The 15,107-nt window shown below is 41.2% G+C and overlaps 1 protein-coding gene across 3 annotated transcripts in view; it reads right to left on the bottom strand.

Moving 5' to 3' along the window:
* The window catches only part of LOC145993750 (chitooligosaccharidolytic beta-N-acetylglucosaminidase-like), a 122,617-nt gene that overhangs the window by 97,569 nt on the left and 9,941 nt on the right, over positions 1-15,107 (bottom strand). The window contains exon 1 of one of the 3 annotated variants that reach the window (XM_083129579.1): positions 9,541-9,657. The exons of 1 other annotated variant lie outside the window; for it this stretch is intronic. Coding sequence is in view for 1 of the 2 variants with exons in the window: in XM_083129526.1 (XP_082985652.1) it covers positions 6,374-6,397 (24 nt within the window). In the remaining variant the exon portion in view is untranslated. Of the gene's footprint in view, positions 1-6,373; positions 6,558-9,540; positions 9,658-15,107 lie in introns of those variants that run through there. One more of the 3 variants, XM_083129526.1, reaches the window with a different exon arrangement.

Below are 15,107 nucleotides of genomic sequence, written 5' to 3'. Positions count from 1 at the left end.
TTGCATCGTTGTTTTGGTACAGGGCATCCGTCATGATTAAAATTTCTGTGTAACTTTGGTAATCCTCGTCTGTGTAATCTTTAGGTTGCTTTTTGGTGATAAGTTCCCACAGACCCACAGTGCCAGGATACCTAGTCCAGCTGTTCTTCTCGCCCAAATTAATTTTCACGTCGTCACCTTCGAACGTAACTTTTGACTTTCCAATTTTCCAAACCACACCCTCGTTAAGTTCCACAGAGGGGTACAATCCAAACACCTCGTCCTTTTCAAATTTCCCAGTGCTCAGGTAATCTCTCGCCAACGGACCTAATTCAACTACCTTGTCCGAAGAGGTACTGCCTAGAACCTGACGTCTCAGAGGTGCAGCTCCAAGTTCGAACGGGGTAGTGTGAATACTGGATATCGGTGTAGGCACAGCATAATTTCGAGCAGCAAGTGGCACGAGCTCGTTGATTAAATCTTTATTTTGCTCGGTAACATCTTTGATGTCTTTACCTAGTCCACTTATAGCATCAATAATAGGTTGGTCCTGTCGCTTTTTCTCTTCGTAAATTCCGCGATTCTCTGATTTCCAACCCCTGAAGCGTTTGGCCAGGTAGTCGCGCAGCTTCAAGTTGTCGTCTGCGAGTTTGCGTTTCATCATTTGTTATTTATAATACGTCAAGACGTTTCTTGTAACGTCGCAACGTTTAGAAAGTTGTTTATTTTGTTTCTGTATTTTCCGTCATTGGGTTTCCTCGTCATGTCTATCGTGGCGAATCCGAAATCATCTTGATTCCAGCATGAAGAGCAAAATTTGGAAAACTGATTGTAGTTCATGTCCCCGCCTACATAATCATCGTAAGCATGTTTTAAATTGGTGTGGTCTTGACGAAACAAGCAAATAAAATTAGCGTTGTCTCGGAGAAGCTGCTTGGGAATTTTAGAAAAAGTCTGAGCAAGGTAGAAGCAGTCCATGCCTCTGTGCCGCCCCTGTGTAAAAAAATTGCGAATTTCGTTATGGTTCTCCAGGATGACATCGTCGAAGACCACCACCGAATTTTCATGGCAGCAGTCTAGTGGCATTACTTCGGAGGCAAAAGTAGCTATGCTCAGCCCTTCGTACAGTTTTGTCAGCTGTTGATATTTTGCTTGCTCCAAACTTTTGGAAAAAACATACAAGTGCCTGTTCTTCCAATCTAACCAGTCGGGAGCAAGAAGAAAATTATCAATAAGTAAAGTTGTTTTCCCACACCCTGAAGGTCCGACAATAAGGCAGCGAATGTTGTCCGGCAACAGTTCGCCGTTTTTCCTAGCCTGACGCTCCGGGGGAAAATCTGGTAGTCGCCTCACCACATCCCAAGCACCCGTTACACAATCACCTCGTTTGCGTCGATCCAACTTTTTTCCTCGAGTCCCAACCATTTCACCAACAGTTTGTCACCTTTTCTACGTAATACTTTTTCGATAAGATACGTATTGGGGTATTTTGTTTTAGAGAGTTCCTCCTCGTAGAATCGCCCTTTCAAAATTTCGTCGCGATTATCTTTTATTATATACGTGTGACGGTTACCGGGTAACAATCGAGCAACAGTGAAAAGTTCCGTACTCCAGTTTTTGGTAAAGCCTTTTTCAAACATGCGCTTAAATTTACTAATTCTTACTTGGTCTCCAATTTTGAATTTCGGTTTTTTGTTAGTGGGCCGGTACTTGGGGCAATAAACAGTAGAGATCAATTGTGCCTCATCAGACTTGCTGACATCGGCAGTCTTCATGCGTATCGTGCTATGCAAACTGTGATTATAGTCGTTTACGAGTTCCGGAAGCACATTGACCCACTTGTGGTTACCTTGAAGCGTGAATCGTTTCCACATGCGTGTTTTGAGAGTACGGTTAAAACGTTCCACTACGCTGGCTTTGATGTGACTGAAAGTCGAGTAATGTTGAATATTTTGCTTCTGAACAAACTGTTGAAATATCGAGTTGTAAAATTCCTTTCCGTTATCCGTTTGAAGAAATCGAGGTCGCCTGCCACTTTCATTGAAAATAGTTTTGAATGCTTCCATTACGCACACACCTGTTTTAGCCTTGAGGGGCAAAGCCCACGCAAATTTTGAAAATGTATCTATAACAGTAAGAAGATACTTGTATCCTTTGTTGATTTTATGTAAATTTTTTAGGTTGCCGCTACTCATTTCCACAAGGTCAGCCTGCCAAAGGTCATCCACGCCTTTGGTCACTACCGCCAGTCGTTTGTAGTTTCGTCGTGCAGGTTTATGCAGCTCGTTCACGATACCCTGCCTAGACATGGTGCGAAAATAAGAATATAGCCTGGATGGGATTTCTGGCTGCAGACAATGCTGGGTTTTCTATATACAGCTTGTCACCTATTTCTATGTCGATAATTTGAGTGGCATCTTCGGCATAGGCAGTCTCGCGACTTTCGGGGTGTGTGAAATCGACCAGCTCAACTCCTCTTATTTTAGGCTCATCGCCAATGTTCGTCACGGTCATGATTGGGTAGTGGGTTGCGTGAGGCAAAGACCAGTAGGAAACCTTGACGAACTGAAGTGTGCCAGCGAGGAAAAATTGATGATAAGCTTTTGCAGGAGTCAACATGTAGAGTTTGTAACCTGGATTGAAAGGGGAGGAGAACTCTCTGTTTGGTATGCTGTACAGTTCGATGACAATCGTAGACTTGAGATTGTCGATGCTGGCATTTAGAGTGTTTACGTTGGTTCGAACCTCCGTCTCCACATCCTCCAATCTACCATTCACCGATTCCAGGTGTTCCTCGATAGCATGAACAACAGTGTCGTAGTTTGGTTTGATCTTTACATCGACAATAAGGCTCTTGAATTTTTCATTTAAGTCATGTAGTTGGGTGCTGAAATTAGCTATAGTCGATTCCTGACTTGCCTCGATACTCCCAATTTGCTCTTTCACGCTGGCAATAATCTGCTGCAGGCTTTCTACAAGCGTCAACTTGGAGCTCTGTATTACAAGGTCGTGGACTTGGGTTCTAATTTCCGCAAACAATTCATGCAGCTCTGTGATGTTCTGGTTGGTAGGTAAAGTCGCGACAGACCCCCGTATCGATTCAATTTCGGATTGGATGTTTTTGATGTCGTCGGATTTGAGTATTCGGTTGAGAGTTCTCTTCACGCTTTTCAATTCCTGAGAGGTAGGCAGGGTGGCTACCGTGTTTTGGAGCGATTCCAAAGCTTTTTTCACCGCGTCCAACTCAGAGGCATCGGCAGCAGCACGTATGCCTTCTTGCAGTTGTGTTATGTCATCCTGGGTGGGAGTAGATTGTTGCAGGGTTTCCAACTTAGTCTGTATGTCGTCGATCAAGTGATGGAAATGAGACAACTCGGATTCTGCATTCAGATTTTCCAGTTTGGCGATTTGCTGTTGAACGTTGGCCAGTGTATCCCTGATGCCCGGCAGTTTGGTTTCCAGCTCATCGTGAACGTTCGCCAGATCATTTCTAATGACAGCAAGAGCATCCTCAATATGGGTTATGGTGCCTTGCAGCTTCCCGAAATCCTCGTAGGTCTCAAGTTGGAGTTTGATGTTGGCCACGCTACGGGCAATGGCGTTCAGTTCGCTAGACGACGGTAAATTGTCGATAAAATCCTCCAGCGTTTGGAGTTTAGTTTTTACTTCGTTGATGGCCGCATGCAAAGCGTCCGTTTGTAGCTCAGCCTTGATGCTTTCCAACGTAGGGATTTCGAAAGATTGAAACTGTTCGCGCAATTTAGCAATACTAGCGTTCACGCGATCGTAGTCGTCTTGTGTTTTAATGCTTTGGATGATAGTTTGCAGTTCGGTCTGGATGTTGCTTGTTTGGTCCTGCAAGCGTTGTTTCAGCTGTTCAACGTCTGAGGTTTGCGTTTGTTGCAGCTTCAGAAGTTCGTTCTGCAGATTGCCCACACTCAGTGCCAGCTTGTCGAGATTGTCTATCGACGCGAGGTCGGTGTATTTTTGCAGCAGCGATTTTAGCTCTGCATCAATCTTGAGTACAGGGTCCAAGCACTGAGACTGCAAGCTGGCTATCTCGGACTGGAGGCTGGAGTTGAGCGTGGACTGTAGGGCCTGCAGATCACTTCGCAGCTTTTTAACCCTGACGTCGAGCATGAGAAGCTCGTCGCCATGGTCGTCGCGTTTCGTGTGGCCAAAAATATCGTTAGGCATTATTGTTATTTATTATAGGATAGCTAATTTTCATTTCTATGAAAAAAGGGATGAGTTTGTCGTAGTCGTCCAAGAGCTCTATATACAGACGATCGCCAGCAGATACATCGTACGTGGTGGCACTGTTCATCCTATCGTGTTTGATGCGATAGATGTTCCTGCCAGAAGAAATTTTGGCCTCTCCTTTATTCTCGGGATTCATGTCAAACTGCAGTTTGCCGGAGATGGGGAATTGGTAATAATTCAAGTTGTTGTTGAATATGTAGAAAGTTTTGCCCACATCCTCGTCGTACTGGGTCAGGATGCTATTCAAGTGTATAATCAACAAACCGTTGAGTTTAGATAATAGGGAGGGCAACAGGTCCAAGCTCGCAGGTGGCGACGGTGCACTTTGGGCGAATGCCTCCATAGCTTGCTTCCTGAAGCCAAACAGGTTCATAGGCATTGTTATTTTATTTTATATTTAGCGATTTGTTTCAAGCGTCAAATAATAATTCGAGCCTCGTCAGTGCTGCCAATTCCTATTTGTAGGTTAGCTTAGCCAGTAAAAAATTATATAGTAGAATTTTCTTTGAATAAATTGGCAAAAAAAAAACCCAAGCCTCAAAGAAGGCTACGCCGAGTTGGCAACACTGCTGGTGAGGTTAACATACACCGTGAAAGGCTACGCCGAGTTGGCAACACTGCTTGTGAGGTTAACATACACCATAAAAGGCTACGCCGAGTTGGAAACACTGCTTGTGAGGTTAACATACACCATAAAAGGCTACGCCGAGTTGGAAATACTGCTGGTGAGGTTAACATACACCGTAAAAAGCTACGCCTCGCCCGAACACATGTACACTCACACACAAAAAAAAAAAGCTAAAAAAATTATACACCGTGAAAGGCTACGCCGAGTTGGAAATACTGCTGGTGAGGTTAACATACACCATAAAAGGCTACGCCGAGTTGGCAACACTGCTTGTGAGGTTAACATACACCATGAAAGGCTTCAAAATATCAGTTGGTGAAATTTTCGGGGGGTGAGTTGGCAACACTGAGCCCCACATGATGATTCGAGCCCCAAATGAGGATTTAGAACCGGGCCACCTGTACTACTGACATGACATAGAGTTGGATGAGGCTAAGCAGATAGGAAGGGAGAAGAGAGTACTAAAAATGGAAGGAGGCCAAGGAAATAGAGAAGAAAGGGGAAGAAGACACGATGAACTGGAATGGGGGACTGAAGACAAACAAAGAATGGAAGAAGGTGTTAGAAAGAGTGGAAAGGACAAGAGCGAAGAAGGACAAACGATTGATTGATTGAATTGGTGTTTTAAGTCCACTTTATGCACAGTAAGGTTAATCGAGACTGGACCTACAGTTTAAAGTGGTATCCGAACCACTATGTGTCTCCACCGGGTATCGAATCCGGGACCCCTTGGGAGGAGAGAAGAAGGAAGAGGAATGAAGAAAGAAAAGATAAGGAAAAAGATGAGTCCAACCACGTTCCAGATGAAAGGAAATGTTTACCTAAATCGCCTGTCAGGTGAAAGAACAGTTGACAAGAGAAGGCCACCTGCTGGAAAACCTGGAAAGGAATGTTCCAGGTAAACCACTTTATAATAATCTTATGTCAGGAGGGGAGTGATTTTTGTGTATATATATAATCTTCCTGTTTTGTACCTTATATTATTTGTATTTGGTACAGAGTCGGAAGAAGACCTTGCTAGAAGGTTGAAACGTAACGTTTAATTTATGTTTTAAAATAAAATAAATTTTTGCTTTGGTCAGCATATTGAACAATACGTTGCCGTTTCTGACGAGACGGTTCCAGATTTTCACAAACCGGAACGCCGTTTTCTTAAACGATGCCCTCAGTGTTTGAAGACTTTTCTGTGGCGCCCAAGTCAGAATGTAAGCCTATCTAACATTTGCAACGCTCAGTTAGTGTGGTTAGGTTGCTTGCCTTAAGTTAAAAAATAAACACATACTTCAAATTCATAAACATTTTATCTGTAAAAAGTATTAAATAAGCACATAAGTGGCATTTCAGTGAAAATATTGGAACATTTCCCGACGCCCCTGTAAGCCAGCCACTGCTCCCCAGGGCACCGCTGCGCACAGTTTGGGAATCACTGGAGACCCTGTTGTGAACCGCACCCATTACACACTATTCAGCTTGAACAACGAAAAGCAAATAGAAAAATCTTACCAGATAGCGTCTCGTGTAAACCATAATCGTAGCCTTGCCCTTGTACACTAGGAAAACAGACAACTTCCAGTCACATGAAGCTAAGTTCACGAAATCATTATATTACACCAACCGTTATCGTAGCAAAGACATTTGCTGAGATAGCAGCATCTTACTTTTCCCTTTAAAACATCTGAACAGAACGGCAAACGCCACAATATTGTTTGGGACTGAAACACAATTCAAGGTTGCGTTGTTTCATTGTTTTCTAGGCAATAAATTTCATATCGTTTGGTTACGGGCGACCAAGTTTTACGGTCTTGTTAATGGCACAGCAGAATTGGCTTTGAGTTAGATATTCTTCTTCCTTTTGAAACAAGGACGCTTGTAATGGTTACCAACACAAAGTGTATCCGCGCTTTATTGGCAACGTTTCAAATGGGAAATATGGAATATATCAACAACTGTTCTATTTTTATTCTTTAGCTGTGTGGTTCAGGGAAAGGACGTTTGAACAGAAGACCACGGTTCAACTCTGGACTGGACTTTTTTGTTGGTGGCCATGTATAAGCAGCTCTTGAGATCACTCAGCCCCTCATCTGGTATCTGGGAACTACCCAGGAGAGGCCTGAACGTGGTGCTAGCCACATCACTTCTACAGGGTGTGCCGGAAGAACTCCTACAAGAGCATACAGCAATCCAATTACCCGAAATAGGATGTGGGTGAGTGAGGGGGAAAACCGTATAGGCTACCAAGACGGCCATGTTGAAATCCGCCATCTTGTACTAAACTTCATTTGCTTAAATTAAAGAGTGGTCATGTGACACATCAAAATGGGCTAGAATTTTACGGGAAACACGATGATGTGTTCAGTTTTATTGAATCTTTAATAATTCGCAAGCATTTTTTGTGTCATCAGCTAAAAGTACAGAACCATTCTTTTAAAAGACAAGCTGACACTCTCCAATCCAATGTTCTGAAACGTGATGTGCGTGTTGGGGAAACAGTGTACGCAATGTTACGAAGGTGGCCGCCATCTTGGAGTGAAACTCATTTCCTTAAATGGTAAGGTGGTCACGCGACATCAAAATGGGCTAGAAATTCACGAGAAACACGATGATGTGTTCAGTTTTATCTTAACTTTAATCATTCCCACGCAATCATGTTGCTTTTATATCTCCTGGGTTATCCATGTAATTTACAATAAATATCATAATGAAGTGTCAGAAAACATTGTTACATTTGAAATAATAACTGAGTTGAGTTGACGTTTTTTAGTCCACTTTATGCACAGTAAGGCTAATTGGGGCTGGACCTAAAGTTTAAAGTTGGATCCGAACCACTATGTGCCTCCACTGGGTATCGAACCCGGGGCTCAAATAATAACTAATCGCGATGATGACGATGAATGGTGAAATGATGAAATGGTTAATTTAAATCCTAATTTGATTGTTCTCGTGTCTTAATCGTTCCGACGGCAGAGGATGAGATGTCAGGAAACTCTTGAATCCAACCCATTTTGATATGCCACATGACCACTTTACCACTTAAGAAAACGAGGTTGAGTCAAAGATGGCGGCTTTCAATATGGCAGCCATCTTGGTAGCACGGTTGTAGTTCTCCCCTCACCCACAGCACATTTCGTAGCATTGGATTGGTGTGCGTTAGCCTGTTACTTATTATAGGAGTGGTTCCACACTTTTCGCCCACCCTGTACCAAAACCGAGATCGTGAATATATGGTTTATCTAAATCTACCCTTGCTCTATTAAAGTATTTGAAGGTTTAGAAGAAATTCGAGTGAGAGTGAGACAGACCTCGATATAATCTAAACGAGACTTGACTACGCACTATTCTCTGCGACTTCTTGACACATACCAAGCCAGAATCACATATATCTTGTTCATATTAATTACATGGACAATCAACTAGTGGTACGTGGTTGAGTATGTTGACAAGAAAAGTAGGTTTTCGAGGGCTCTTATCATTCAAACGTGGTGTCCAACAGGAAAAACGCAATTAGGAAATCTTGCTTATTTGAATGACCACTATGCTCTGTGAAAGTCTGTATGGTTATTTATATTACACTATATACGTATATGTGCATTAGAGTACTGTATGGGACTATTTTCGCTCGCTCGTAATCGTTCGAGTCTCCTACCTTCGAGGGTGCTAGGCTCGAGCGTATAGATGGCATATATATTTTAATATCATTATTATTATTATTATTATTAAGTTGGAATTTTAAGTCTACTTTACGCACAGTAAGGCTAATCGGGATTGGACCTACAGTTTAAAGTTGGATCCGAACCACGTTGTGCCTCCACTGGGTATCGAACCCAGGACCCCTTGATTACAAGGCGACGACGCTACCGCTGTGCCATCGGGAAGGCCTATATTTTTAATGTGAGAATAATCGTAGTGTAAAGTATCCGCCTTGGCAGTTTCAGCCCACAATAATCTATTTCATATATCGCTGTGTAGTGGTAGGATATACTAAACTACATTTTAACATTGAGATGATGACTATGTTCACTTAAGTTTCAATTTCACTGAGACTTTCACTTCACGATCCATATTTGAGGACCCACTACCACACAGAAATTACGGCTATACGCGTCTGCGAGTATATACCGCTCGTTTTATCTGTTCGAGCATTATTCGCTAGAGCGAAAATCTCTCAATTCCGTACGCTATCTAGCGTCGTCCGTGCGAACTATTTGGCGCTTGAGCGAAAACCTCTCTAAAATACATTATTTCGAGACGAGAACGAGACATGATTATAAATCGAGGCAAGACCGAGAACGAGAGTTGTACTTACAACTCGAGATGAAAACAAGAAGGAGACAGGCATTTGCAATTCGAGACGATACCGAGATCCGGCCGATACCATTCGTTAAAAAGTATGATAAAGAAGTTTTTCAAGAAGAAAAGATTGATCGTGTACAATGGTATTCACAAACATTGCCCGGCAAATCGTCCATGTCTGTTTTCATTATTTTTGCTCTTACATCCTGCGTGTTTTTAAGGTATTGATTTTTACAGAAGCAAGTGCAAATATTGTCAGCAGCTTGTTGAACGTTTTGTTTCGGTTCTCGAAGCTCTCGAAAACAAAGAGAATGAACATGGACAATTTGATTGGTAATACTTATGCATCTCGCTGTACAAAAACAAGGATTATTACTTACCCGAAGTCTTCAGTAGCGCCGTGATATGAATTACTAAATGTGCCAGCACAAAAACGAGTAAGAAGCGAACTGTCAGCAGTGGGATTAAGAAACTAGTACCACTATCTTCGTCGAAACTTGCTACATGCACAAGATTGCGTGTGCGTGTTCGTAAGCCATTGTTTCATTTGCTAAACAGAGAAGACGTTTGTGCCATACGTCCATGGACTCTTATCTTTCCAAGATGGAACGGGATACATGCAAAAACAAGGGACACGATCTGCTAAGAAGAACTTTTATTTACTGTAACAAATTCACTTGCTTCAGCACCTTTCGCGGTCATAAAAAGTGTTTGGAAATGTTTTCAAGATTGCATACCTGGCATTCACGCAAGTATTGATTGAATTGTCCACTAATAGACCAGCTTTTCTGGCCTGAAGTTGTTTTATTATTATTACCAGCATGCTACAATCACGATCGCCCCTTTCTATAGTTTTTTCTTTCAGGTTAGGACTAGAAGATAAAACGTTTCGAACCAGATATTTACTATCCTGACTTCTTAAACTCGCTTATAAAACAATCCAGAAAAGCCTTTAAATTATATTAATTTCCTGAGACCAATTTTAGATCCCTGTTGCAAATGTTATAAATATTGAACCGATTTGACAACAAAATAATGATTAACTCAATAATTCTGCCTTAGTGTATTATGTGACCTATGTTTTTTTTAAAAATTTTACTCATGTACATGTACGTTTTGATCTGGAAAGATAGACATGGGAAAGAAAGATCAGACGTTATTATATATTTCTGTACAAGTCAATGCTTTCGTTGCTATCATCTTGTTTTAATTCAAAACAAATTTATTGCTTCTGACACTCGAGGACATGATTACCCCCCCCCCCTCTCTCTCTGCATTAAAAAGTTCCAAACTGATTGTTCATACACACACTTACAGGGTCTCAGAGAAAGAATGGTGATTTTTCGCGAGGTTATTGTGATTGATACGGTAAGCAAAGTGAATCTATTACATGCTGGAACTCAAACACTTCATACGATGAGGTGACAGATGCATTAGCAACAGAAATAAATAACAGTCTGGACAGCATTTCCGTTAGTAGGATTCGATATGTGCACCGTTGACAGCACGACAAAAGTCATACAGGTGTTTAATTTCAGTTCAAACTCTAAAAAAAAAGTCTGGAATAATGCTGTCAAGTGTTTTTCTGATGCATCTTTTGAGATAGTTGACACTGTGAATGGTTTGTTTCGCTGTAAACAATGTTCTTGACATGGTATCAAATGAAGAAGCCTAATGGGTTAAGGTCTGGACTTCTTGGGAGCCCCGGGATGGGTCCTTGTCTCCCGATCCACATATCTGGAAAACTAACATCTGATGCACGCCACACATCAGCTGCATGGTGAGGCGGTGCTCCATCTTGTTGAAAGATGATCTTAAACATGTCGTTAGCATAGTTGCTTCTTCCAACGCTTAGTGACGCTGCCGGCGGAACGTGCGTCACCTGTGCAGAAAGTATTTGAGTTGTTGAACATAAACCCACTTTCATTGTCTCTCTCGTCAAAATTCACCATTCTTTCTTGGAGACCCTGTACATATAAAACCTTTCATTTTTATTATACATGGCCCGAGCCGTAACTAGAGATTTCTGCGCCCGGGTCGAGAATAGATTTTGGGATCTCCTACAACGAATTCACCGTCCTTTGCTTGGAACAAACACTATTCTTCTAACTTACATAATACAAATCTCTTGTTCGAAATGCGCTTTTGGCATTATCTGATCTGTTCTATAGGGTAATTTACAACACGTTTTTGTGCAATTATAACGTATACAGAGAATTGTTAATTACTATAATATCTACATAGAACATGGCAATGAAGTATTATTTTATAAGTGACATTAATAAATTCTGAGAATATTTTTATGTCTCTTAATGCAGATGTACTCGTAGTAGGCTCTATATACAAGTACTTTCATAATCACTTTATCAAAACACCAAACACGAATTTCTGATTTTGAGCATCTTCAGCTTTCAAAACGCCAATTACACCATCGTCAAAAAGACATATGCAACAATTGTTTTGCCGACCCCATGGCGGAGTGGTTAGCACATCGTGCTACGTGCATGGATAATTGTGAGTGTCCATTCATCAAATTTCATCATATCATCACTCATCCTCATCTTCGCAAATTAGCCAAAAGTGGCACAAAAAGCGAAGTAAAATAAAGCAAGTCAATAGAGTAACAATTGTTTTAAAGCAATAAGCAATGACTCTCAAAGAAATAAGTGAGCACAAATACTTAGACCTATTTCTCTGTGAATGACAATAATACGTATTAATTTAAAAAGACCACACGATATTTGCCTTTATTCAACTTTTTCCCTTCTTGTTTCTTCGGCTCCATCTTTACCTCGAGACCTCCCCGATGGCGTAGTGATAACTTCATCGCAATATAATCAAATGGTACCATGTTCGATACCCGGAGGAGGCACATAGTGGTTCGGATCCCAGGCCCAGGTCCCGATTAGCCTATATGTGCATAAAGTGGACTTGAAAACAACAATGCAATCAACAATCTTTACCTCGACACCCGGGGCGAAACCCCCCCCCTGGACATATACTCTGTCCCATGTATCTCTGGAGCAAGGCTGCGCATAACGGCAGAAAACGAGGGGAAATCGAGTAGGTTGAGCGAAGCAGTACACGCTGCTGCGAAGGCTGGTATACTGCAGTCTCTTCCCCCTCCACGCAATCCCATTCCCTTTAGCGTGTTCATTGGTGGAGCCGTCTCGTGTCACTACTTGCTCCAGACATTCATTCCTCTCTATACCAGAAGACCAAGAAGGTGGTGATAATGGGCAACGTTTCTTTGAAGTGAAGGGCATCTATCTTGAAACCTCAGAGCAGCCTTTCAGTGAAATTTCATTCCGACATCTTGCAACATAAAACGTCATGGATCATTAGAATCATCATGTTTCGAGTGTTCAACATATTTATTTTGTTTCAATCACAACGCCTCTAGCGCCGAGTTCGCCAAGTACGATTCCGTCTTTTGCATGTCGAAATCATCTGCCAACTGGCAACGACTCAACGTCAGTGTTGCCACAATCTGTAAGCACAATTTCCCTTTCCAAGGGGTAAAATTTCCCTTTTTCGCCCATTTTTTCCCTTCATCTAAAGAATTATTATTATTATTAATAATAATAATTAAATATTATCGTTGACCCATGTTCGTATGTATGTATAAAATGTTAATCAATTTAACTTTTAAATGCTACGACGCCAGGGGTACCGGGTTCGAATCCCGGCCTGGGCATGGATGTTTGTAAGTGTCCATTCATAAATTTCATTATATCATTACTCATCCCCATCTTTGCAATTAGCCAAAAGTGGCAGAAAAGGGAAGTAAAATAAACCAAACCAATAAACAATAAAATCAACTTTTAAATGTTTTTTTGGAAGATTTAGATTTTATTTCTTATCCAATTTTTTGTTTTGAGATGAAAGCTAAAACTATGTTATAGTTGGCAACTGAAGATTTTCATCAGTAAAAAGCAAAACACACAAACAGATTGGATTTAGGGAGGCCAATGCCCCTTGTCTTCATCACACCATCAGAAGAAAATTAAAAATATTCTACACAAAATGCTGTTCTAGTAAGGCGCACGTATGAAGAGTTTGTGTGGAAAATCACATTTTTACCTCCCCATAAAAATGTTAAGTTCGGCGCATGGATATACGCGTTTTATTAAAAAAGATATATAGTACATACCTGAGCAAATGTTCTATTCTGGTAAATTTCACATATTAGGTGGAAACTTCTAAAACACAGCAAGTTTTTTTTATTAAAATTTAATCCATTGTTGGTCACTTCTTGCCACTCTGCACGGTTTTTTAACTTGTTTCCGCGGTGTTTTTTTCATCTTCCGATAATTCTCCACGACGTTTTCTAATATATTCTGGAGCCTTTGCTTCCCTTGTTCTCCCGTCGTCCAAGACGGGCACAGCCTTCCACCGAACACACGCACACGACGAATAACCCACCCAGTGTCCAATATATTCCTTGGTGTCCAATGAAGACTGAAGTAAAGATAGGTTTGCGACAAAGATAACTTTATGGTTTACACGTGTAGTGTTTGAGGCAAAATTCAGAGAACCGGGGAAAGCTTAAATAAACAATACCCTCGGACTCCCACTCCCATAAGGGTGAATGGCCAAAGACCTCCGGCCCCAAACGGTAGCCAGATGTGGGTCAACCCAAATTGCACCCTTCCTCTCAGAACAAAGTATATGACAAAATAAAAAAAAATAATAAGTTCTCATTTTCAAAACTGGAATCTGTTATAATGTTTAATATAATTAATGTTTAGTCTGTCTTAAAATTTCCCTGAAAATTCGCTATTTTTCATCGAATTTCCCTTTTCCCTTTTCACTTAAAATTAGCTCCAAATTTCCCTTCAAAAAGGGAAATTTCCCTTCATGTGGCAACACTGCTCAACGTTCTACACATCGCATTGCGTTCTTGTGCCGTTGGTTATGAAGCTAAACAAAAACAGATGGGAAGAATAGAGTCTAGCAAGTTCCCGCAGAGGACTCGCGGGAAGCATCGCAGGCTGCCACAACAAAAGTATTTTGCTTGGCCAGGGACGTAGCTAGGTTGATCAGTTTGGGGGGGGGGGGTCCAAATGTAAGATTTTTTATATCAAACAATTATAAATTAACAAACTATTTATACACCATATAGGCCTATGCTGTATATATACATTATATATGTATGTGTGTGTGTGTGTGTGTATATATATATATATATATATATATATATATATATATATAGTCTTGGAAAAAAAGGATCAAGGGCCTCCTCGGTGTCGCATGGTAGCATCGTCGCCTTGTAATCAAGGGGTTCCGGGTTCGATACCCGGTGGATGTTCATAGTGGTTCGGATCCCACTTTACACTGTAGAACCAGTCCCGATTAGCCTTACTGTGTATAAAGTGGACTTAGCCTTACTGTGTATAAAGTGGACTTAAAACACCAACTCAATCAATCAATAAATTGGAAAGGAACATAATTTTCTTCTGTAGCCCCCAACAGTCTACGGATATACTCTCGCGAAATACACAGCCATTATCCGGGAAACTAAAGCGAAATACACAGCCATTATTCGGGAAACTAAATGCAGAATGAACTCATTAGCTTAATGGCTTATACACCAAGAACAATGTTATTAGTCTTTAGATTTGTAAATTTGCTGGGGAAAAAAATGAGAAGTAGATGAAACCCTTTTCCGTGGTTTTAGATATAAAGTGCTGGAACCAGGTTTACAAGTATTGGGAACAGTGCAAATATGAAATGTGTGCGCAATGAGTTCAAGCTAGGCATCTCATGTATACAGTTCATACCGGAATCGAATCCGGTATCTCTTTGTTCAAGGGCGGGCCCGAGTCTTCTATGGCATCTGATTGTTCACCTGGGAAATGATGACGATAAGAAATTATATGCACACGTCTAATTTCTTAAAATTAATCTTATTTGTGTGTGGAAAACTGAATATATGATGGCACTG

The sequence above is a fragment of the Lepisma saccharinum genome, chromosome 1, assembly GCF_977018435.1.
Source record: "Lepisma saccharinum chromosome 1, izLepSacc3.1, whole genome shotgun sequence".
Taxonomy (NCBI): Eukaryota; Metazoa; Arthropoda; class Insecta; order Zygentoma; family Lepismatidae; genus Lepisma; species Lepisma saccharinum.
The sequence above is the reverse complement of the archived record's forward strand: the minus strand, read 5'-3'. Positions and strand labels throughout refer to the sequence as shown.